The 23,035-nt window shown below is 38.0% G+C and overlaps 2 protein-coding genes across 2 annotated transcripts in view; one reads left to right on the top strand and one right to left on the bottom strand.

The window, feature by feature from the left end:
* Window positions 1–8,684, top strand: part of PALS1 (protein associated with LIN7 1, MAGUK p55 family member) — a 55,301-nt gene extending 46,617 nt beyond the window's left edge. Inside the window, exon 14 of the mRNA XM_016223801.2 lies at window positions 5,752–8,684. Coding sequence (XP_016079287.2) covers window positions 5,752–5,928 — 177 coding nt within the window. The 3' untranslated portion in view covers window positions 5,929–8,684. The remainder of the gene's footprint in view (window positions 1–5,751) is intronic.
* Window positions 8,685–8,909: 225 nt separating this feature from the next.
* Window positions 8,910–22,584, bottom strand: ATP6V1D (ATPase H+ transporting V1 subunit D). Its single transcript, XM_016223809.2, has 9 exons — window positions 22,447–22,584; window positions 18,017–18,134; window positions 15,374–15,453; window positions 13,946–14,013; window positions 13,262–13,306; window positions 12,267–12,370; window positions 11,645–11,711; window positions 10,445–10,523; window positions 8,910–9,520 (listed from the first exon to the last, which is right to left on the bottom strand). The coding sequence occupies exons 1-9, from the start codon at window positions 22,485–22,487 to the stop codon at window positions 9,379–9,381; spliced, it is 744 nt and encodes a 247-aa protein (XP_016079295.1). The 5' UTR covers window positions 22,488–22,584; the 3' UTR covers window positions 8,910–9,378.
* Window positions 22,585–23,035: the final 451 nt, after the last annotated feature.

Here is a 23,035-nt window from a genome sequence, read left to right as displayed (position 1 = left end):
GAGTACTCTGTGAAACTTGGCGCCCAGCAGCTACTTTGTAAGCAAGAAATACTGTAGTCGTTCAAGGAAAGGGATGCCCCTTACAGACCGGTGAACTCCCTTCTGCTTATTCAGCCTTATTTTCAGTTTTCAAGCACACACACTCTTTTTTAGTTAGGTTTTTCTTCAACAGGAATCAGTGTCGTGCCAAGAGCCATGCACCATTCCAGAACATGTTAACCAACTTTCTTTAGGTTAGTGGTCTGGCAGTGCTCTCATGGAATATTTACCTACTCTGTTTTGAAATAGCCATCCTAAATTGAGTGAGGTCTAGAAAGATACCAATTATACATATTTTTAAAGCATGGACTTAATCAATAACAAAATGTTAACAGTATATATACAATATGCTTGATTTTCTAATTAGAATTTTCTAATTTTTAAAAATCAATGTTATTGAGGTTACTTTACATAAATAAAGTCCATACATTAAGTTGTATAATTGAGTGAGTTTTGGTAAAATGCATACCTGTGTTACTACCATGCCGATCAAGATTTGGAACATTTTCATCACTCCAAAAAATTCTCTCATGCCCCTTGAAAGTTAATACCCTCCGTCTTCCCAAGGCAACCACTAATCTGCTTTATGTCACTACAGATTTATTTTTTGTCTGTTCTCGAAGTTAGTATAAGTGGGACCACACAGTATGTTTAAGTTTGCATCTGGCTCTGTATGAGCATAATGTTTTGAGATTCATCTATGTTGCATCTAACAGTAGTTCATAGCTTCCTTTGCTAAGTGCGATATATACCATGATCTAAATATATGACAGTTTATCCATTCACCACTTAAGTACCATTTGGTGTAGTGTGACCAAAGCTCATAGTCTTTTGGCGACACGTTTTCATCCTTCTGAATTACTGGATCAGATGCTAAGTGCATGTTTAACTGTGTAAAAAACTACCAAACTGTGTTAAAAAGTTTGCCATTTTTTGCTCCATGGACTCCACAATTTTACCAACTTTTGCTGTGTTGATTTGTAACAGTTTTTTAATTCTAATAGGTGTGAAATGTTATCATGATGCATTTTCCTAATGACTGATGATAGCATCTTTTCACATGGTCATTTAGGCATGTTCTTTTGTAAAATGTCTCAAGTCTTATTTTTTAATTGTTGTTCTTTATATCTGGATATAAATATTTTTTCTAAGTCTTTGTATCTTTTTAATGATATTTTTTGAAATCAGAAATGTTTTTTCTTAAGTACACGTTTTCATTTTTCTTATGGTCAATGAGTTTTTTGTACTGAAAAAATTTGTCTACTCCAAGATTTATCCTATGGTTTCTTCTAAAAGTTTTCTTGTGTTAGCTTTTACTTTTAGGTCTATGATCTATCTCAGGTTCATCTCTGTTTTAGTGTAAGGCAAGAGTGGAGATTGGCTTTTTGTTTTGTTTTGTTTTTAAATCACGTGTGGTCATCCAGTTGCTCTAGAAGCATTCCTTGAAAAAGACTGTCCTTTCTCCCATCAAATTACATGGGCACTTTTGTAAAAAATGGCCTGACCAAATATGTGGGGGAGAGGGGTGCAGGGTAGATTATGGACTGTTTCTGGACTCTATTCTGTATTTATGCTAATATTGCACTGTCTTGATTACTGTAGCCTTATTGTATGTCTTGGGAAACAGTCATAAAAAGGAATAAAGTACTGCTACACAGTACAACACAGACCATATATTGTATGATTCCCTTCTATGGAATGTCCAGGTAGGCAAATCTAGAGAGACCTAAAGTGGTTGCCTAGATCTGCGGGGTGGTAGAACATGGGGAGTGCCTGCTAATGGGTATAGTTTTGGGGGGGTGGGAGTGATGAAAATGTTCTGAAATTGAATTGTGTTGATTACACAACTCCTACTATATTAAAACCTGTTGAATTGTAAATTTTAAATGGGTGAATTGTAAATGAATTTATATCAAAAAAGCTATTACCACTAAAAAAAAAAAAAAAAAATCTCAGATTTTTTTTGTAGAAATTGAAAAGACTTTAAAATTTATGTGGAAATTAAAAAGAATAACCAAAACCCTTAGAGAAAGAACCAAATCAGAGGACTTTTCTCTTTGTTAATTTTCCCTATTTTTTTTGGTCTGTTTTCTATTTAAATGACTTGTCTTATTTTTATTCTTTCTTTGTAATTACTTTAACATTAATTTGTACTTGCTCTGCTGTCTGAAGAAAACCTAGATGAGTTTTAAATCCTTCTTTTCTAATATGAAGCTACAGCTTTCCCCCTAAGCAATTCTTTGGTTGCATCCTACAGATTTTGAGGTTATATTTTTCATTATTTTGTTAGAATACTTTCTAATTCTCTATGTCATTTTTTTCTTTAACCCATGAGTTATTTAGAAGTACCTAATTTCCACCTATTTGGAGGTTTTAAAATATATTTTACTGATTTATAATTCCATTGTGGTCAGAGAACATACTCTGTAATATGTCGGTCTTTCAGATTTGTTGAACCTTACCATATGGCCCAACACGTGTTCTATCTTGGTGTATGTTCCATGCACACCAGTAAGAATATATATTCCGCATTTGTTGGGTAGAGGGTGATATATCTGATTGCCTTTTAATTTCACTTATGTTGTATCTCCTCTGGTATTTCCAATAATGCTTTATCACTCACAAAATAGAAGTGTTGTTTAAAAACAAATCCTCAGTTTTAAGTCAATTAACTTGTGCTAGCTAGGAAAGTGATGGTGTTTCTCTAGATGCAAAATGTAAAACTCAGTTGTCTGACTGTACTGTGAATCTTGGAATCTGTTCTGTTAAAAGCAGGCTTGAGTGTGAACTGATAGTACGAACTTAGTCACTTTCCCTGTAGGCTAATTTTGTCAGCCCAAAATTTTTTGAGCAAAAACATTTTGTTTCATTTTACTCATGAATTATAATTTAAAAAATAAGAGGAAACTAAAACAAAATAAGTGATATAAGCCATTTTGGCAAAAGATGAAATACCTTAAGTTGATCAAGAAAAAACTGGGTAGATTGGATGTTCGTGTGAATCTATGTAAGATGTGGGGCTTAACATTTACATTTCAACTCTAGTACCACAAGGTTTAGATTCTATTTTGAGTTCTGGAATGTCCTTTCAATAATCTTAAGCTTTGCCCGGCCGGCGTGGCTCAGCAGTTGAGCATCAACCTATGATCCAGGAGATCAAAGTTTGATTCCCAGTCAGGGCACATGCCCAGGTTTTGGCTCTAGCCCAGTGGGGGCGTGCAGGACGCAGCTGATCAATGACTCTCATCATTGATGTTTCTATCTCTCCTTCTTCCTTCCTCTCTTTGAAATCAAAGATATATTTTAAAAAATAATAATCTTAAGCTTTGAGTAGACATATGTTTCAGCAAGAATGTCAGTGTGCTCAGCTACAATAGTGTAACAGGGTCCCTGCCAGAGAACAAAGGATTCTGTGTACCACAGCCAGATGCACAACATTCCAGAATGAAAATGAGAGAACTGCACAAGAAATCACCTCAGGACAAGCCAGAGCTGTCATACTTTTAATATGTTTTCTTACTGTTACAGAAGTTCAACCAGTTGAATGATATAAATTATTCTGCATTGTGCATCCAATATAGTATTGATAATGTAACTTTTATATCTGAGACATTTGGATTTGACTTTAGTTAGTTCTTTTTGTTGACAGGGGTGATTTGGAGGCAGTTTCACATTTTGAACAATTGTGCCTGGTAGTCAGAGGCACACAGCCTTGCCACCTGCTTGTCTGTGTGAAATAGTTGTTTCCCTTACCCAGTATTTTAAAAGAACCTGCACTATATCGTTTCCCAAACTCCTCTTAGGATACTTGTTAGTGAATTTTAGACCTTCTTTGTGTATTGAAAACAGAGGCACCCAGCCAGCATGGCTCAGCAGTAGAGCATCAACCTATGATCCAGGAGATAATGGTCCGATTCCCGGTTGGGGCACATGCCCAGGTTTTGGGCTCGATCCCCAGTGGGGAACGTGCAGGAGGCAGCCGATCAATGACTCTCATCATTGAGGTTTCTCTCCCCCCTCTCCCTCCCCCTCTCCCTCTCCCTCTCTCCCCCTTTTTTCTTTCTCCCTCTCTCTGAAACCAATAAAGACATACTTAAAAAAAGAAAAAAAAGAGAGTAGCAATTTAACATATTAAGCTGAGTATTTCCAATATATATATATATATATACAGTTGACTCTTGAACAGTGAGGTTTAGGGCTGTTCACCCCCATGCAGTCAAAAATCCTGTATAAGTTTTGACACCCCCCAAAACTTGACTATCCTTGGTATCTCTGGCAGATTGGTTTCAGGACCCCTTGCAGATACTAAAATCCTCAGATGTTCAAGTTCCCAATATAAAATAGTGTAGATCAGTGCATGCAGTCAGCCCTCTGCATCTGCAGACTCCCAACCACAGATTGAAAACAATTACAGATACTTATTGAAAACAATCTGCATGTAGGTGGACCTGTGCAGTTCAAACCCATGTTGTTCAAGGGTCAGCTATATTGTTATTAAATCTTGGGTTGACCAGCAATATTTGCAATAAAAAAAGATACCCATTCTATTGATCCTTTGTTTTTTCCAATAATGTTTAATTTGCCTAACTTTGCAATAGATTTGAAGAACAGGCCCAGCCAGTGTGGCTCAGTGATTGAGCTTCGACCCATGAACCTGGAAGTCACAGTTCGATTCCCAGTTAGGACACATGCCCAGGTTTCAGGCTCGATCCCCAGTAGGGGGTATGTAAGAGGCAGCCGATTGATGATTCTCTCTCATCACTGATGTTTCTATCTGTCCCTCTCCCTTCTTCTCTCTGAAATCAATAAAAATATATTTATTTTAATTTATCTTATTGTTGAAATTATTATAGATGCCCCCTTTACCTCATTGACCCCCTCCACCCCACCTTCACCTCATCCCCAGGCCTTCCCCATACTATTGTCTGTGTCTGTGGGTTATGCATTTATGTGTGTAAGTTCTTTGATTAATCTCTCCCCACCCACTCCCCCACCCTCACCTTTCCTCTGAGGTCCCTCAGTCTGTCCCACGTTTCTATGTCTCTGGATCAGTTTTGTTCATCAGTTTATTTTGTTCATTATATTCTACATATGAATGAGATCATGTGATATTTGTCTTTCTCTGACTGGCTTATTTCACTTAGCATAATACTCTCCAGTTCCCTTTATGCTGTCCCAAAGGGTAAGAGATCCTTCTTTTTTACAGCTGCATAGTGTTCCATGGTGTGAATGTCCCAGAGTTTTTTTATCCACTCATCTACTGATGGGCACTTAGGCTGTTTCCAGATCTTAGCTATTGTAAATTGGCTGCCATGAACATAGGGGTCCATATTTTAAAAAAACAAAACAAAAAACCTTGCTCCAAGCAGAAAGATTCACTCTGTGTTACAAAAGATGCTCTTTTTAGGAAGAGGTTATGATCTAAAATATTTTAAAATGGATGTCTGTGGGGAACTCAAAGTAACGGTCTGTGCTCTTGAAGTATTGTGCGTAAGATAAAAACTAAATTGCCGTATAAACAGATTATATTGAGTTTTAAACTATTCACAATGTGAGTCCTGAAGATGGCAGAGCAAAGGAAGTCTCTGTGGCCATGACCAGGCTGGGAAAGAGCTCTTAAGGTGGAGTATTATGAGAGAAGGAGAGCAGTGTGCTTGTTCTTTCACCATCTTTGGTAAGGAGTTAACCACAATTTTTATCTACTCTTTACAGCCAGAAGAGTTGAGAGAAATCATTGAGAAAACTAGAGAGATGGAGCAGAACAATGGTCACTACTTTGACACGGCAATTGTGAATTCAGATCTTGATAAAGCCTATCAGGAATTGCTTAGGTTAATTAACAAACTTGATACTGAACCTCAGTGGGTGCCGTCCACTTGGCTGAGGTGAAGGAAACATCCATCTGTGGCATGATTGGACTTGATCTGGCACGCTGCCAGCGCGAAGGTAAACCGGATCCTTCAGCAAGACTCTGAGGGTAAGGTGGCTGGCAACGTAGACCTTGTTCTTAGATCTCAAACTAGCAAGAAGAAAATCCCCGTAGGTAATTTGTGCACAGCAGTCTTTATTCCCTGTGGCTTTAGGTTCTTGCCTCATTTGGGGATTCTAAATGGAAGCTTTCAACGGAGCAGTTCCATTTTATCCATGTAAAAACCTGTTTTCACCTAACTAAATCTTTCCTGCCTAGTCATATCTCCATGAAAAACGTGTGTGTGTATACACAGCAGTCCATGTCTCACATAGTTATAAATACTGATGTTATTTTAACAGTTAACTTAAATGACTTAACGGGAATTGGTGGGGGAGGGGAGGGACTCTGTTTCTGTGTACTGGGCAAAACTTTATTTGGTAAGAAAACTGGTTTAGTCATCAAAAATACTTAAAGTTTTTTTATGTGCTGAAAGTATATACACAACAGATTTCAAAAACTACATTAAATTATGGTGATTAAAAAATATTTTTTAAGGTGCCACTTTGGTCTGGGGCTAGGCTTGAATTCAAGGTAGGCTTGAATTCATTTGTATGTCTTTTAATCCTTGAAAAACATTCCGTTAGAAGCACCAGTTTTAGCTCAAACTTTGTGGATCGGACTTTACTGTACACACAGCAGACTCTGATATAGTTAAGCGCGTACAACATGCTGATCTTTTCAAATATGTGATTTTCTGAATTTTCCTTAAATTGTCACAATTGATTTGGTAACCTTGCTTCCTTTCTCTGATTTGCATAGGACAACAGAATGTGTAAGTTATATTTTTATGAGTGGCAGATGTTCATATAAACTATGTTGACAAAGTTTCTCATGATTCAGTTTTTTATATACATGAGAGGACATAGCACCTTTGACAGTGTCTGCATTTTTATAGAAGAGCACAGTAATTTGATGACTGTGCTATATAGAGGTAATAAACTGGAATTCTGTGATGAATATAGCTGCTGTACTGTATACTAATATTTAATAGGTTGACAAATGGTCATGGGTAACACTCAGATTGGACTAAAATTACATCTATCTGAAGGAAATACTATGACATTTGACTTTGAGATCAGAAGGAAAGGATGACCTGAAAGTCATTTGAACATTTTAGGAAAAAAACATGGGTGGGGGTAAAGAGGTTTTTATCCTAACAAGGTCTGCCTCTTATGATCATAATGCAACAGCTTGCTAAACCATAAATGTTTTAAGCTAATGGGATTTTCACCCTGGCATGAAAAGTTGATTTGTAGTCTTTTCAAGCCTTTAGGGATGGTGTGATGTGTGACAAACAACCTCAAATGTGAATGTGTTTTATTTTTGTGATAACTTTAGATACAGCATTTCCTGTTCTCAAAGCTAAACACTGGAATAATATTGAATTGTCACTTAATTTAATGTAAGCAGTTGTTTTTAATTAGTAGTTTGTCTCAGTGTCATGTGTATATTTGATTTTTTTATCATCTACATAATTTTATTTGAACAAATGTAGACAGTTTATATGTTGCCCTTTCTGTTCAAATTTGCATGGCCTTAAAGTTGGCTGCGGAGTGTGTCTTATGTGGAAATACTTTCAAGATGATGTTCATTAGGAAGAAAGTGACATCCTAGGTTAAGGGAAGGAATGCCATCCATACTCTTTCAGGTCTGAAACACTCCAAGTTTACAGCAGGAAATGCAAAGCTTACTGATTTTCAGCATTGGAAGACAAGGAATATAAGCACTTCATCTTCTCAGTCTTGCAGTTTACTTTCTCCTGGGGAATGAAAGGTAGTCTATGGTAGGCAGTGGAGTTTTGTGAGCTGCTTATCATAACTGACAACTGTTTTCAACCCTAAGATCTAAAATGTTGGCAGTTTGAATTGTTAGAATGAGATTTCAGGTAGTGTCAGTGGCTGTTGTATCATTCCGAGTTAGCCTGCAGACCGTACATCCACACTAAGCCACGTGCTATCAAGACTCAGATAATGGCTTTAACAAGCAAATCCCCTACCAAGGCGTGTGCCGAGCATAACGTACTTTAGGAAGCCTAAGAGGTATCTGGGGAGTCAGTGAAGTCTTACAGCTCTTTTCTCATCAGAAATGGTAGAGGGATAGAAATGCTTGTCCCAGTGATACGGATGTGCCGATATTCAACACAGTCCCTAAACAAAGTGAACACTGAGGTGTTGCTAACTTCCTTGAAAGAAAATGGAAAAACCCTTGCTGTACACCTGGCCGCTGTGGCCAGTTCCATTTCCTGTCCCTCTGTGGTTCTGATTGGAGACCCCAGAGAGGGGGAAGTCTTAACCACTTATAGGAATGATACCGGTAGCTAAAAATACGCACGTTCAAATAAGGAAATATCTTTTTTAAAGAAATCTTAAGTTAGAACAGATGAAAAGGAGAACAGTATTTAGACTAATCCAGATTTGCTATGAAAATCTAATGTCTGGATTTTTTTCCCTTTTCTGATGGCCTAAGGAATAAGCATTGATAAGGAATAATTTGAATGTAATTTTGTGAATGTGTGTGCAAAATAAGAACCAGGGAGCTAGCCTTAATAAGGTAACCTTTGTGACATTTTTAATCCTTTGTACTCTTATCCTGTATCTGCACTCTTATTTTGAGATGTCATACTGCACACTGTATTGTAAAAATAAAAAGTAAAATTATATTTCAAATAAAAAAAGCCACCGAGTACTTTCTCTTGCTGTATTTATACCTCTGCCGTAAGGTTTCAGCATCTCTAACAACCGTCCCGTCTTCAAGTTTGTGGGATGAAGTCAGTCCGTTGGGTCCTCTAGGTGAAACACAGATAGCTTTCAACTTATTCTTCACCAGAGGGAAGCTCCCTATTGGCACAGACACAGGTTCTGTTGCCTTAATTTCATTTTTAAAAAAGGAACAACGCATCTTTAATCATTTTACTGTTTATACCATAGTCACATTCAGATTGGCAAAACTGTTCGATAACAGACAGAACAAAGACCTGTCATGCAAAATAAAATAAGTGAAGGCTTCCTAAAGCTTGAGGAGAGAAGTGCACGGTTACACAAGGGTGGCTGCAGCGGTCTCACAACAGCGCCAAGGTGTGTAAGTGGGAGGAATGGAAGTTGCTCTGACAGCAGCTGGCCTGAGACCACTGCTGGCTCGAGGGGAATTTCCTAATATGCTTGGTGAGGTGACAAATGGAGTAGGTGACACTTCTGCAGAATAAATTCTACAAGTTCCCGGGCAGGTTCTCTACATCTCATCTGTGATCAGTGGTTGGTAAATTAGGATTCCAGGGGAATTTTACAACCAGTGAAATTCTTAGGCCAGAAACAAAGCCCCATGAAGCGGCCCTACACGCCGGCCTTCTGGAAGAAGCGGAGCGGGAAAGGTCACTCAAACAGAAGGTCCTCGTCCCTCTCCTCGGCCAGAAGGTTGGCCGGCTCCAGCACCTCGCCGGCGGCCTTCCGCTTCGCCAAGTCCTTCTCAGTTTTCTCCTTCAGAATCTTTTTCTTCTCCTGTATTTTCTTTAACCTGTAAAGGAAAGGAATTTTCTGAATGCTATTTCAGTACTAAGTAGATTTGCTTTCTTCTAGTTTTGTAACACGGATAATAAATACAAACTAGAACAAAATTTTACTTTAATTTCAATTTTAGTAATTTATAGCCCATTAAAAAAAGATCTGAGGTACAATACACACATTCTAAGCTAACTGATTTCAAAAGCTCCTGTCCCAAGGTGAATGAACTTTGAAATCCATTCCCAGATAATGGAACAGATTTTGAGCATTTATTAAAGTATCATTCCATTTGGCTCACCACAACCCTGAACAGCACTGAAGGACAGAAACTAAATAACCTTTGATAATTTATATTAGAAGTCATACTCAGCTGCCACTCAAGAGTTCAAGAGGGCCATGTGTTCCCTGAATATGCCTGCCTTTGCCTGTCCCCCACTTCTCTGAACCTGGCACTGGCCCCTGTACACACCTATTTAGTATTTATTGTCCCTACTAGCTCTGAATGTTCATAACTAATTTATGTACATGCATCATTTCTCTCCAAGTACTGCACTAGTTCTCTAATGGTATGATTTACACTACTACATAATGTCCCCTCTGGAACACAGTCAGCATGCATTACATACTGGTTGATTAATTCCAGTTTCTTTTTATGTGGGAGACAGACACCCACATAAATCACTGTTTCATTTTAAAAAATAAGTCTATTAATAGTTCCTCTGACCAAAGTTTTTGGAGACGCCATGTTTTAGGTATGTGCAAAACTTGGCATAGATCTTTCCTCACAGCCTTTGGCAATATTCTCGCCGCTTATGTATCAGAATAAAATGCAAGCAGTGCTAATTCTAAAGAACAGAAGCCAACAAGTCTCTCAGCAGACAGAGACTTCGGAATATGGAAAACAGAAAATAATCAATAACTGCCAGTTCCAACAAACCTATAGAACTCTTCTCGCTCTCTTTCATCCAGCTCTGTGATGATATAAGCAAGGGTACGTTCAATCCGGGGAATGATGACTAGGGTTTAAAAATATATATACACATGAGAACTTCAAACCACCTTTTTTTCAAATTGCCAGTGCTCATTTGTATACCACTTACTTTTTTTTATTATAAAATCAATGTACATTTAATGCAGAAAATTTTGAAAACAAAAATATAAAAAAGAAAATGAAGTATAATCCAACCACCCTAAAGTAACTATTATAAACATTTTGGTATGCACCCTTCTAATGTCTTTCCTATAGATAACATTGGACAGCTCGCTATATAGGACACTGAATTTATATGAATATATGACATTGAACCACAGTGTTATTTTAAATATACGGTAGTCTGTTGAAAAGTAGAGCATCAAGGCAGAGAGAATGCAGGGAGTTGGGTTTTGTGTTAGTCATAAGGTTCTGTTTTACACAGAATTTGCCTATTCTTCTAGAATGTGAACATGAGAGTTGGGACTATTACCTTATCCATTATGTTTCACTTGCAATTCCATGTACAAGGGCTGGCACTAGCAAGCAGTCAGGAAATGTGTTTTTTTAAGTTTTTAAAAAATGAGATAACTTCCTCTTCAAAGAACCCAAGCAAAATAATGTTGCTATTCAAAGTTTTCTTCTTACCTTAAAACTGAAAAAATGTTCCTTTGATGAAAACTGAGTTTCTTAAGCAAAAAGTATTATATCAACACTAAGCAGTCATAGTTTTAAAATTATGAACTAAGAGAGATGGAAAATAGTGCATCAAATGGGAAAATTTATTTTCAGAAATCAAGGAGAACACAGGACATTATTTCTGTAGGACACAGGCCTAAGGGGGAGGGACTTAAATATTTAATGTGTTCAAAAGATGTATCATTCACTCAATCATTGGAAAGAACTAAAGAAAACACTAGAGTTCTTGAGAAATAGTTTCCACCCTTTATTCATATATAACCAGAAATTAATAAAATATTCCATAATTTTGAACTCACCACTCTCCTTCTATCCAAGCACTTTACATGTTCCTGCACTAATGACTCACTGCACTATCCACCGTGGGCACTGTCTTACCACCCAGCGGTCAGTGCCTGATCCTGGCAGCTGTTCAACAAATGCAGAAGCGTGCACAGTGGACAAAGAGCCCCACAGGCTTGTACTCACCATGTTCAATGGCATTTACACGCCTGTTGGTTATCTTAATAGCTTCATCCAAAGTAACAAAGGAAGTCTAAAACAAAGAGGACAAATAATGTAAGTACAAAGTCTTTCTAAATTGTGCCTGCTACTTGGCTCCATTCAGACAGCACTTGTAGAAAAAATTTGTAAACCGAGACTACTACTTTCAACATGTTAAAAAAATATTTTGTAAGATTTCCATAAAGCTAACACTATCTCCATGCTATTAAACTTACTTCAGACTTATCGAAAGTTATAAAAATGGCAAGAGGAGAGAATCATGCACAAATGACCTAGATACACATTAACTGGCCACAAAGGAAAAACATGGCTTTCATGCATACACCGTGTTAAGTTTGCATTTAAATTCACTGTCCTCACCTAGCAGAGTAAAACTACACCACTGCACATTTTGTTAGTAACACAAGTTGGGACAATGGTATAGAAGCCACCATTTCAGAAATCAAAACATCTTTAGCTTGTTTCAAAGAGGGTCGCGGAAACAGCTTGAAGTACTGAATGCAGTATGCCCTGAGCCAAATCTGCATCTACTGCACTCAAATATTAGAAGGAAATGGCAGGAGTTCTTCAGCAATTCTCTACCTACCTGCAGCGAGGCGAGTTCCACCAGCAGTTCCACTGCTTTGGCATAATTCCTCTTTAATTTAGCCAATTGTTCCCCACCTCTGGCTAAACCAGTCAGTTCATAACCTGAAAGAACCAGTCAGACAACATTGTAATTGTAGAATAATCTTCTCCCTAAAATTCCCCAAAAGAAGATAAGGCAGAACAATGCCAAAAGGGAAAAACAAATTGACTATCTGTGTTAAATGCAAACATGAAGTGCCTATCTCACTCCCCAAACACTGTAGGACATGACGCTGAATAGTCTTCCACAAGGATACTATTCTGACTATAGAAGTTTTTATCCAACCCTCACTTCACCAGACCACTGGAGTTACCAACTGCCCCATTCTCTAAATAGACCATACTGCCTGATGCCCCAGTACAATGACACTCTGTCCAGAATGCTCTAATTTATTCGAGCTGTACTAATTATTTTATGTGGAACAATGAAAGATAAGTGCCCAAGAAAGAATATTGTTTCTATTAAAAAAATTTTTTGATTAAACTCAAAGATGTTTTACTACAAAAATGCTGCCAAATTAGGGAAGGATGAGACAATTATAAAAAAATTCAGAGTGGGTTATAAAAAGCTAGGAAGATTTAGCATTCAGTTTGCATCACAGTGTCCAAGATCTTATACTACTTTAAAAAGGCCCAAACTGGAAATTATAAACAATGCATTATGGGTGTGGTTTATGCAGAAAGACAATGTGGAAGTCTAATCAGTGGATTCACACCCAAAGGCCATCAGCTTATATTTCTGAAGTGTTAAACGGCTATACATTTATATATCTCTAGGTTGAAATAAAATATTTTAAGATAGGTACAATGTTTAATGACTCCCAGCCATAACACCTTTTGGTGAACTGACTATTGTCCTGGCTGTATCAGACAAGGCTCTAACACTGGAACCACCAAACTCATTTTCCAAAACAAGGTTCACTTAAAAAGAAATCAGGACCCAGAGACACTTACTGTCAGTTCCTTCATGGTAATGTTCAAATACTGGCAAAGTAACACCTGTTAAACACAGAAAAAGTCAACAGATCGTATGGGATTGTAACTGGCTTCAAGGAGTGAACTTAGGAACCTGCCTTCTTAAGTGTTCAATCCTATTCAAAAATTAAATTAGCTGAGTAATAAGGGATCTGGTTGTTACCGTGGGGTTTTTTCCCTTTCAGCTTTGATGGCTTAATATACAAAAAATTGCACATATTTAATGTATACATTTTGATAGAGTTTAGACACATGCATCCATCCATGATACCATCACCACAATCAAGGTAATAAACATATCTCCAAAAGATTTGTTGTGTCCCTTTTCCTGTGTGTGTGTGTGTGTGTGTGTGTAACTCTCAATATGAGATCTACCCTCTGAACAAGTTTTTAAGTACACACCATATTATTCTATTAGTAGTACAGCATATCTCTGGAATGTATCCTGTATAACCTTAATTTTATATCTACTGAACAACTCCCCATTTCCCCTACCCCAACCCCCTGGCAAACACCAGTTACAATGGGTTTAACATGTAAAGCCAATCAACTTGTTCTAGGCAGAAAAGATTAACTGGGATATCAAGATATTGCTATATAAACAGATTAATTTTAAAATGTCACCTTTTCTCCCCTAAGGGTTCTAAAGGGTTGAAGAGTTACCTGCTACATTATCTTTCTTTGCTCGAATCTTCACTTGGGCTTTATTTACATTTTGGATAACGGTGGTGCTGCAGGGGGAAAAAAGGCCTTGGTTTAGTTGTGTTTTTAGAGTGAAAAATAAACCTACCACTGGATAATTTTAACAAGAGTGAGGTGTCACAGGTAAGTATGTTCTGATAACATCTTTTTCCAGAAAAGGACAAAAATCACTACTTCCAGAGGAGGGCGTCAGAGAGCAAAGAGTGAGAATCAGCCCTACAAAAAGCAACAGAATGATTTCAAAGTATGCAGACTGCTTGAGTTTTCAGTCAAGACGTGGGATTTTCATCCTGCTAATGTAATTTAGAGAAAGCTTGCCGTCCTTTTAGGTCTGCTGTTCAAATCTAAGTTTGGCTAAGCAGGAGTACAATTCCTTTACCCTAGAACTTACCTACCTTCCATCTGCCTTTGTCTGACTCCTCATTTTTATTATAAAACAGTGTTTTCCCCGTAACCACCCTAAAGCATTCACGGACCACTTACACACTATTGATTCCCTCCCTCTTCCAGAAAAGTCAATGCAAGTTGTTATCCTACCAACACTGGCAAAACTTAGTCTACTGCTTCAAAGGCCTTATGCCCCTCAGGCTGTTAAGACCTGCCCACCAGGTAATGATCCTAGATAGATAATAGAAACTAAGAATGAAGGCATTGTTTTATTGGGCAAAGAAAAATAAAATCAAAACCCCTGAAAATAACTCCTACCTCTGCCCCTGAATAGCCATTTCACTCAGGAAGGCACTGAACTTAAACTGAGAATAACTGCCTACCGGGTCTACTTCACAGTCTTATTTGGGGAATCGCATAACATGGAAATGGGCAAAACCCCTTTGTAAAGCAATAACTGAAGTACTTTGTATGCTTTGTAAAGCATATATTGACAGGGCAAAAGCCATAAAATACATGCCCTTTAAATGATCAATTCCATCTTCAAAATTTTATCCTAAGGAAATAATTCAATAGAAACAAAAATACATATGAATGAAGATGTTCATGGCACCTTTTCTAATATTCCAGAAAATCTGGCACCTTTTCTAATATTCCAAACCCAAAGGTCCTCCATTAGGAGGAAAGGGTAACGAATTATGGTACATCTAGAGAAAGATTATGCAGCTAAGTGAAAACAAGGAAAAATATTTATGATAACGATGTTAAATGAAAATGGACTATAAAATATTAAGTATCCTGTGCCTGCAACTATGTAACAGATACATGTGGGTAGTAATAAAGACAGTGGTGTTAAGGTGATGGGGTTAGGTGTCCTTCCTTATTACTCCTATATCAACTGTCTTTAATGCTTATATTTTTTAAATTTAAAATGGCTTTTAAATAAAATTATGAACATAAAAGCACTCTGATTTTTTAAAACACCCCCTTTAGTCTTCTTACCTGAAGTCCCCTGCTGTGAATTTGGCCTCAGCAAGTGAAAAGGCAGCTTCTCTCATCACTTCACCCATCAACATTTTAGTCTGAAAAAGCATAAACCAATAGCTGATACAACTAAGTTTTTTACAAGGAAAAATCATAATCATGTTCCTTTAATAATCATCAGTATTTTATGTCAGGTGTGCATGTAAACACTGATTTGATGATGATAAAAAAAAAAAAATTCCAACTTTGCTTGAACAGTTTTGGTTATGGTCACTAACCTTGTTGCAAAACCATAAGTTTTATAATTAAAACATCAAAATAAAGACATTAAGAAATCAAAAACTGAATCTCTACTGCAGGACTATGTTATTTCTGAATGGGTCCAAGACGATTGACTTAAATTAATCTCCTAAATTCATTACAGTGCAGTCAAAATCCTAATGGCATAGTGATTCTAAAATAAATCTGGAATAGTCTGAGAATATCCAATAATTTACTTTGAAAGAGAAGAGTAACTGGGACAGGTGGGTAGAGAGCTACCTTACCAAGTATTAAAAATGTATAGCTATGATAAGGAAATAAATCAGGTACTAGGTCGGTAAGTCAATGAAATGGAATAGACAGTTCAGAAACAGCCCCAGGACTACACTGGAATTTAGTAGTGTAAAGAGACCATTCAACTGGCCATCCATTTACAAAATGATAAAGCTAAATCCCTACCTCTTCACATCACCACCAGCACCCCCAAAAACCCAGAAATTATTAAAGATTTTTAAAACTATAAAATAAAACAGAGTATTTTCCTAATCTTTTTAGGTATTTCCAAGCATTATATGTAACCCAAAAGCTATATAAAGGAAAAGACTAACAGATGTGACTGAAAAAAATTAAGATATCATTTTTAAGAAAGTTAGACTTGAAGAAAATATTTTTAGCATTTTATACACTAAATACAGAACTTCCACAAAAAAATAAAAGAAAATCAAATTACCAGTAAACATGAAAAGATGGTCAACATCACAATCAAAAGTAGTACAAACTAAAATAAGATAGCAATTTTAGACCAATGTATTGGCAACAAATAAAAAAATTAATACCCAATTAAGAAGAATTTAAGAAAATAGGTCTTCTCACTAATCATTTGGTAGATACATAAATTAGTATAACAATTTAGAGGGTGATTTCACAGTTATTTATCAAACATTTAAATGATTCTTGAGAGTCTAAGATTCTTTTCCAGAGAAATGCTAGCATACATACACATAAGCAATGCTAGCACACATACACATAAGGACTTAAGAGTACCTTCCCCCACAAATGGTAAAATTACACATCCATCAATAGTAGAGAAACGGTTAAATTCCATTACCCATGTGATGGAGTACTATTCAGCTGTTATACAGAATAAGACTGATCCATATGTAGTGACATAGAAAGCTGTCCACATTCTGCTATGGAGTAAAGGAAGGGGGAGTGGGGCAGAAAATAAATGTTATATAAATATAAATATATGTGTGTGTGTGTGTATATATTACATATATACACATAAATATATATATATGTAAGTTGCATGCACGTTTGTTACTAAGAACATGTGTGTGTGGATATACAGCCACACATGATACTCTTGGTATATGCTTTACAAAAGCAATACTTTTGATATGTGTTAAGAGAGATTGAGAGATTGAGGGAGAAAAAAATTGAGAGAGAGAAGAAGGAAAGGATATAAACCAAAATGTCACAAAGAACTCCTCTGGGAAATGAAAGGATAATTGGGGCTGGGGAAGGGGAAATGGGAAAGGACTTTTACTTTTTTATATACTTCTGTATTCACACATCATTTATCCAAAAAGTATTGAGTTAAAATACCAGGTGCCAGCACTGTGCTAGGCACTGAAAATATATTGCTGAAAAGACACAAGTCCCCCTCTCATGGAACTTACATTCTCTAGTGGAGTTAACCAATCAAACAAGAACATACCATGCAGTAGTACGTGCTATGATAAAAACAAAGTAAGGAAATGTGACAGAAGTAAATATGGTGGTCACTTCAGATTGGATGATCAGCAATGGCCTCTGGGAAGAGACCAGGATGGCCAGAGGAGCCAGTCATAAGTAGTTCTGGGGAAAGAGCATTTCGGACAGAAGAAACAGCTAATGCAAAGGCCCTGGACGAGGCTGTTAGGAAGAATGCGGCAAATGAGATCAGGGAGGCAGGCAGGGGCCAGATTAGGTCAAGTGGGGCTCAGGAACAAGAGCAAGGAATTTGGATTTTATTAAATGAACTATGTGAAACTCATTACTTTATAATGGTACTTTTACTTTTGAAAAAAAAAATTTAATTCAAATAACCAAAAAGTAAAATGTCAATAGCCACCTGGCAGGCGTGGCTCAGTATTGAGCATCGACCTAGGATCCAGGAGATCGTGGTTCGATTCCAGTCAGGGCACATGCCCGGGTTTCAGGCTTGATCCCCAAAAGGGGGTGTGCAGGAGACAGCAGATCAGTGACTCTCTCATCATTGATGTTTCTTTCTCTCTCTCTCCCTCTCCCTTCCTCTCTCTGAAATCAATAAAGAAATATTAAACAAAAATGTCAACAGCCATGTTCAATTTTCCTTAGCTATTTCTAAAATACTGTTCTAAGCAAAGTTCATTCTACCTCTATGATCTTCTTTAGGATCTGTCGAAATCGAAGAGTTAAGGCATCAGATTTTTTCTTCAGGAGGTTTCGACCTGTCTGTGCTCCTTTTAATCGAGCCTTCATGATGGTCTGTGCCCTGTATAAAGAAAGTTAAAGACATTTATTCCCATTGTTTAAAAGAAATAAAAATTCCTCCCCAATACAATGTTAAAATTATGCTTTATTTTTGATGTCATCAGAATAATATATAGCATTTGTAGTTGATGGATTTAATTGGTTTCTCAATACTGCAGTCTTCTACCCTCAAGTGTTCCATAAATGAGAAGTGTATTTATTTAAAACTGAAAACAATGTTTTAATCAATATTTGGCAAAAATACTTATTAAGTCATAATAAAATTTATCAGGAGTGCTATTTTATAATGCCAGCATGGTTTAAATACTTATTTGATTTGTAAGTTAAAACAATATCTGTTTCCATTAGAAGTGTATTAAGGATTTTTTTTTTTAAATCTGTTCACTAATTTATATCAAAATTCAAAATGCACTTATCTTCAGGACCAGCAATTCCACTTTAAGGAATTTATCCTACAGATTTACTCCCACATGTATACAAAACATGTCTAAGGTTAAGAATGAGCACTCCAGCACTATTTATAATACAAATGGGTGGAAACAAGTTAAATGTTCCATAAATTATGTCTCATTATACAATGGAATGACATGAAGTCATAAAAAAAAAGAGTAAGGTAGGTCGACATGTGTTTCCTATATTATATATACTGTTTTAGCTATGCAAAGCAAAGAAGGATAAATATGCTTATATAGATACAGAGAAGAGACTAAAAAGGATTCACAGAGACTGTAAGTTTCCTTTGGGAAATGGGGCTGACTGAAAAAAATAAGATTTACTTTTTACTACTATATTCTTTTGTATCTTTGGCATTTTATTCCACAACCACTTATTACTTTTTCTATTAAAAGTGTGGTATTAAAGTGTTTTGATATCAATCAAGATCCTACTACCATTTTATTAATTTGTAAATGACTTTACATAGCAAATAAATGTAATAAATTAGGTAACAAATGACTCTGGGTAACTTATAAGCGACATATATTAGTAAAGACTCCTAAGAAGTGACAAGCTACTGAAGTCTCCTTACCTCCTATTTCAACCTTTTCCCATCAGAAACCCCAATACCAAAGTCTAGAAACCAACAGTAGAAATTAACATTTCTGTTCTTGCTCCCATATGCCAAACAAAATTTAATAATGGAATAAAGTGGGTAATAAGTTCAACAATAGATTATCTTAAATACTTAAAGTGATTTGTTTAACGGGATATAATTTCATATGAATGGTTTGATAACCAATTGCAAAATAGTGGGTATTAATGGACGTTTTGGCTAAATTCTTAGTATTTAAATCTTTTACCATAGTGCAAAGCTTACTGAGGCAATTCTCTAGCTGGAAGGAGCTTTAGACATTATCCTTAAAGTTAAGAAAATGAGGCTCAGGAAAATGAAACAACTTTCCCACAGTCACTCAATGAAGAAAAGGCAGAGCAGGACCTGAAACAAATTTCTGGCTCCAGTGACTCGCCCAGGCTCAAACTCTCAAACCTAGGTCCACTGTACCCCAAACACATGGGACTACAGATTATGAATAGCACCAGATGAACAATTCTCTCTCTAGCGATCAGGGGCTGACTCTGCACTCACTGAAGGTCTAACCAGTGAAGCTGGTTCAGTTTCTTGCCTGAACAGGAGCTAGCCACCCCAATGTGTACATTTAAACATACTGTATTGTTGACACTAACCACCAGAATTTCGGCTCAAAGAGTTGGATCAAATTTAAGTCAAATCCTAGTACTGCAGCTTCCAGCAAGTTCATAGTAAAAAGGCAAACTGGTTGATAAAATTGAACTTACCATGCTAATTTTAATTTCCTCTTAGGTAATGGCACCTCTGTAAAATAAAACTTTTACTCTTGACACTTGAAGTGTGACTTGCCCAAGGGTTTACAGCCCTTATAGGTATAATTTGGATTTAACCGATTTCTGTGGACTCCAAATCCTTCATGCCTCTTTTAATCTCACCCTAAACTTGCTTCTGTTTCTGGTGCCTAAGTGGGTGTCAGCCCCATTTCACAGGCTAATACTGTAAGCTGGAACTGTCTCAAAGAGAAGTCACTACTGTATTTTCTAGCCTAGCTCTTAAAAAAATTGTTCTTTTACAAGTTCCAGCCCTACTTAAAAGTGTTTGACCTTCAGCTAGGATGATAACTTGTTTCCAGATGAATCAAAGACATATGACTACATGACCAAGTACCTGCGCTAAGCCTTGGGGAAAATATTTAGAGATGCCGTTAACTTCCTGCACCTGATTTTCCCCTTAAACAGCAAGCTGGGTGCTCTCAAATAGCAATTTTCCCCTTCACAAACCTATCATTCTTCTTAAAGAAGTCTATTTTCACCTCTTAGTCTTAAAGTATAACAAAAAAAGGTTAACATTCTACTACTATCTAAGATTAACACAGCCAAACTTCAGTTGAACCAGTGAAAATAGATTTTACTTAGTAACAACTCAGTAGGGGAAAGAGCTGAGCTCCATTCTTATTTGTGCAGAGGTGACTGGCATTTTAAAGGAAGAATGAGGGAAGGGAGAGAGAGGGGACTCTAGAAGAATCAGGGACATGAAAAATTACAAAGGGCTGGTCAGTGGAAATTAGTGGAAATGTGGCTGCAATTCTGGAAGTTAGGATTCTATCCTCGCTGACAGAGGCCCTATCCTTCCTGGTAATTACATTTCAAAGAAATGGTTTTCAGGTCCTTGAGAAAGATACTTCTATATACAGGGAGTCCCAAAAAAATGTATACACACACTTTGAATAATTATAAAGGCAGTGTTTATTAAACCACATTTCATTTTCAAAATTGAGCTATCAGCTGTTAAAGTGTGTACACATTTTTGGGGACCCTATACATCTCAATGGGAAAATGAAGGATTCATAAACTGAAGAGTTAATGCCCTAAGAAAGGGCGGTCAGAGATCTACCATCAGGTGTTGGCTAGAACAAACAGTAAATTCTCCTGGCAGCGCTGAGCTTTCTCAGGCAGACATTTTAATGGGGGCCGGTATCATCTAGGAACACAGCCTTAGACTGCTACAAGCTATGCTAGAGATTGGCTCTCTTCTCCACAACTGACAATTCCCAGGTAGTACAAACAGCTATTAGAAAGTTAGCAGGTGAAAGTAAAAATATAAACAAACAGCCAGTAACTCCTTCATTTCAATAAGAGCTGTAGCCACCCAGGCGGAGACAGAAATCTAGGTTTGGGGTTTGAAAATAACTCTTATTTTAAGAGTCCTCAGATTCTCTGAGAAAAAGGTCAAGATGAAGAAAAACAACAGAATACTTCCAAAGAGATAGGACCACAATAAAAAAAAAAAAAAATCTAAATGTCAGAGCCGAAACTGATCTTCTGCTCCTCACTGGGAAAAAAAGAAAAAAGAGGAAGAGGAGGAGGAGAGGGCCAATAAGAACAATCTTTACTTTCCACACATTGTTAGGTACTTGTGAGAAAACCTCAAAATCTTTACAGACTGACCAAACACCTAGGGCGACATGCTATTTCTCCTGCCAAAGAAATCAGGCCAAATGAGAGAGGAAGTGCACAGCTGAGCAGATTCCAAGGCCTGGGTTCATTCAAGGAACATTTTCTGTGGACTGTCTATGGATCGAGACACTCTCATCCTGGAGAGAGCCACAGTCCAGTGGGAAAGCTAGGTAAATGCCATCCACTCTACAAGGTGATGGGGGATATTAACGGAGGTCTGAACAGGGTGCAGTGGTGACATAGCAAGAGGAATGCCTCAGAAACTCGGGGCTATCTTCCCACCGCAGGTGACATTTCATGGGATTTTGGAAAATGACTAAGGGGATCTAAGATCGAATCTGAAGTCCACGCTAGGGCATTTCGATTCAACACCCAATTTGGCTTAGAAGTCTCCTCTGTATGCAGTAAACTTCCCTTCTCAGTCCATTTATCAAACCTCGTTGGCTTGTCCATCTCTTCGCTTAACCGAACGCTGTTAGGGCAGGAGTGGCGACGATTCGCAGTTACATAAAATCAGGGCCCGGTTCAATAAGGAGTGTGGAATGAATGGCTCGATTAATGAGGAAGGTCAGCCGACCTCCACAAAAGCCAGCAGGCCAGGTGCTCGTTCCTAGGGGCCGGGATCGCTCTGACCAGCCGGGTTCACTCGGAGGAATGTGTGAGGGGGCCGTCGGGGAGCCTCGCCCTGCACTCACGAAACGAGACGGGAGAGCTCAGGATCCGCCCAGAAAATCTGGAACCTCGCCGCTGGTCCAGGGTCGGAGGAAACGAGAATCCCTCCAGGCGTTCCTGAACCTAATGAGAGCTGCCCGTCCCATTCTTTTACTTACATTCGCGAGGGAAATATTTCAATTCGGTCTTTGCCCGACATTCTGACGGTGACTGTTCGGCTCGGGTTCCCGGCCCGGCAGTCGCGGTTGCCACAGACCCAGCCACAGCGCCTTCCTCTACCGGAGTCAGCTGATTGTGTCACTTGACACCCCCCTCGTTGCTAAGAGGCCGCGGCGATACGCATTCCTCACTTCCGCTTCCTGTTGGCGCTGGGGGTGAAAGGGTGGGTGGTGGGAGGGACCGGAGGGCGTGAAAAGGGCGATGCCCGGATGTTGAGGCGCGCGCACCACAAGACGGCCCCTCAATTTGGGTTCACTTTCTAGCCCCTCCCACTCCAGCTTCCAGGCGGCTGCGCAAGGCTGTGCCAGCTGGAAGCGAAAGAACCAGAGAGAAGAGTACACGCCTTCTCTTCCTCCGGTTGTCATCTTTGGTCACAGCGCCACCTCATGATTGGCCCAACCTTTGAGATAGAATTTATTCTTCAGGGACAAGGAATCAGAGTCCTCCCTCTTCCCTGCGCCTTGAAGGTTACTTATAGGAAACTAAACGAAGCTTTGAGAAAGTGTAATTTTCAAGTCCTCCTGTGAT

This window comes from Miniopterus natalensis, chromosome 1 (genome assembly GCF_054644295.1).
Source record: "Miniopterus natalensis isolate mMinNat1 chromosome 1, mMinNat1.hap1, whole genome shotgun sequence".
Lineage (NCBI taxonomy): Eukaryota > Metazoa > Chordata > Mammalia > Chiroptera > Miniopteridae > Miniopterus > Miniopterus natalensis.
This window is presented reverse-complemented; position numbering and strand designations above follow the sequence as displayed.

Bases quoted from the DNA above. Each gene is read 5' to 3' on its own strand.
- ATP6V1D (XM_016223809.2), bottom strand. From the start codon at position 22,487: ATGTCGGGCAAAGACCGAATTGAAATATTTCCCTCGCGAAT. The intron at 18,135-22,446 runs GTAAGTAAAAGA...TTCTTTATACAG, and splicing joins GAAATATTTCCCTCGCGAAT to GGCACAGACCATCATGAAGG. The intron at 15,454-18,016 runs GTAGAATGAACT...ATGCTTTTTCAG, and splicing joins TCCTAAAGAAGATCATAGAG to ACTAAAATGTTGATGGGTGA.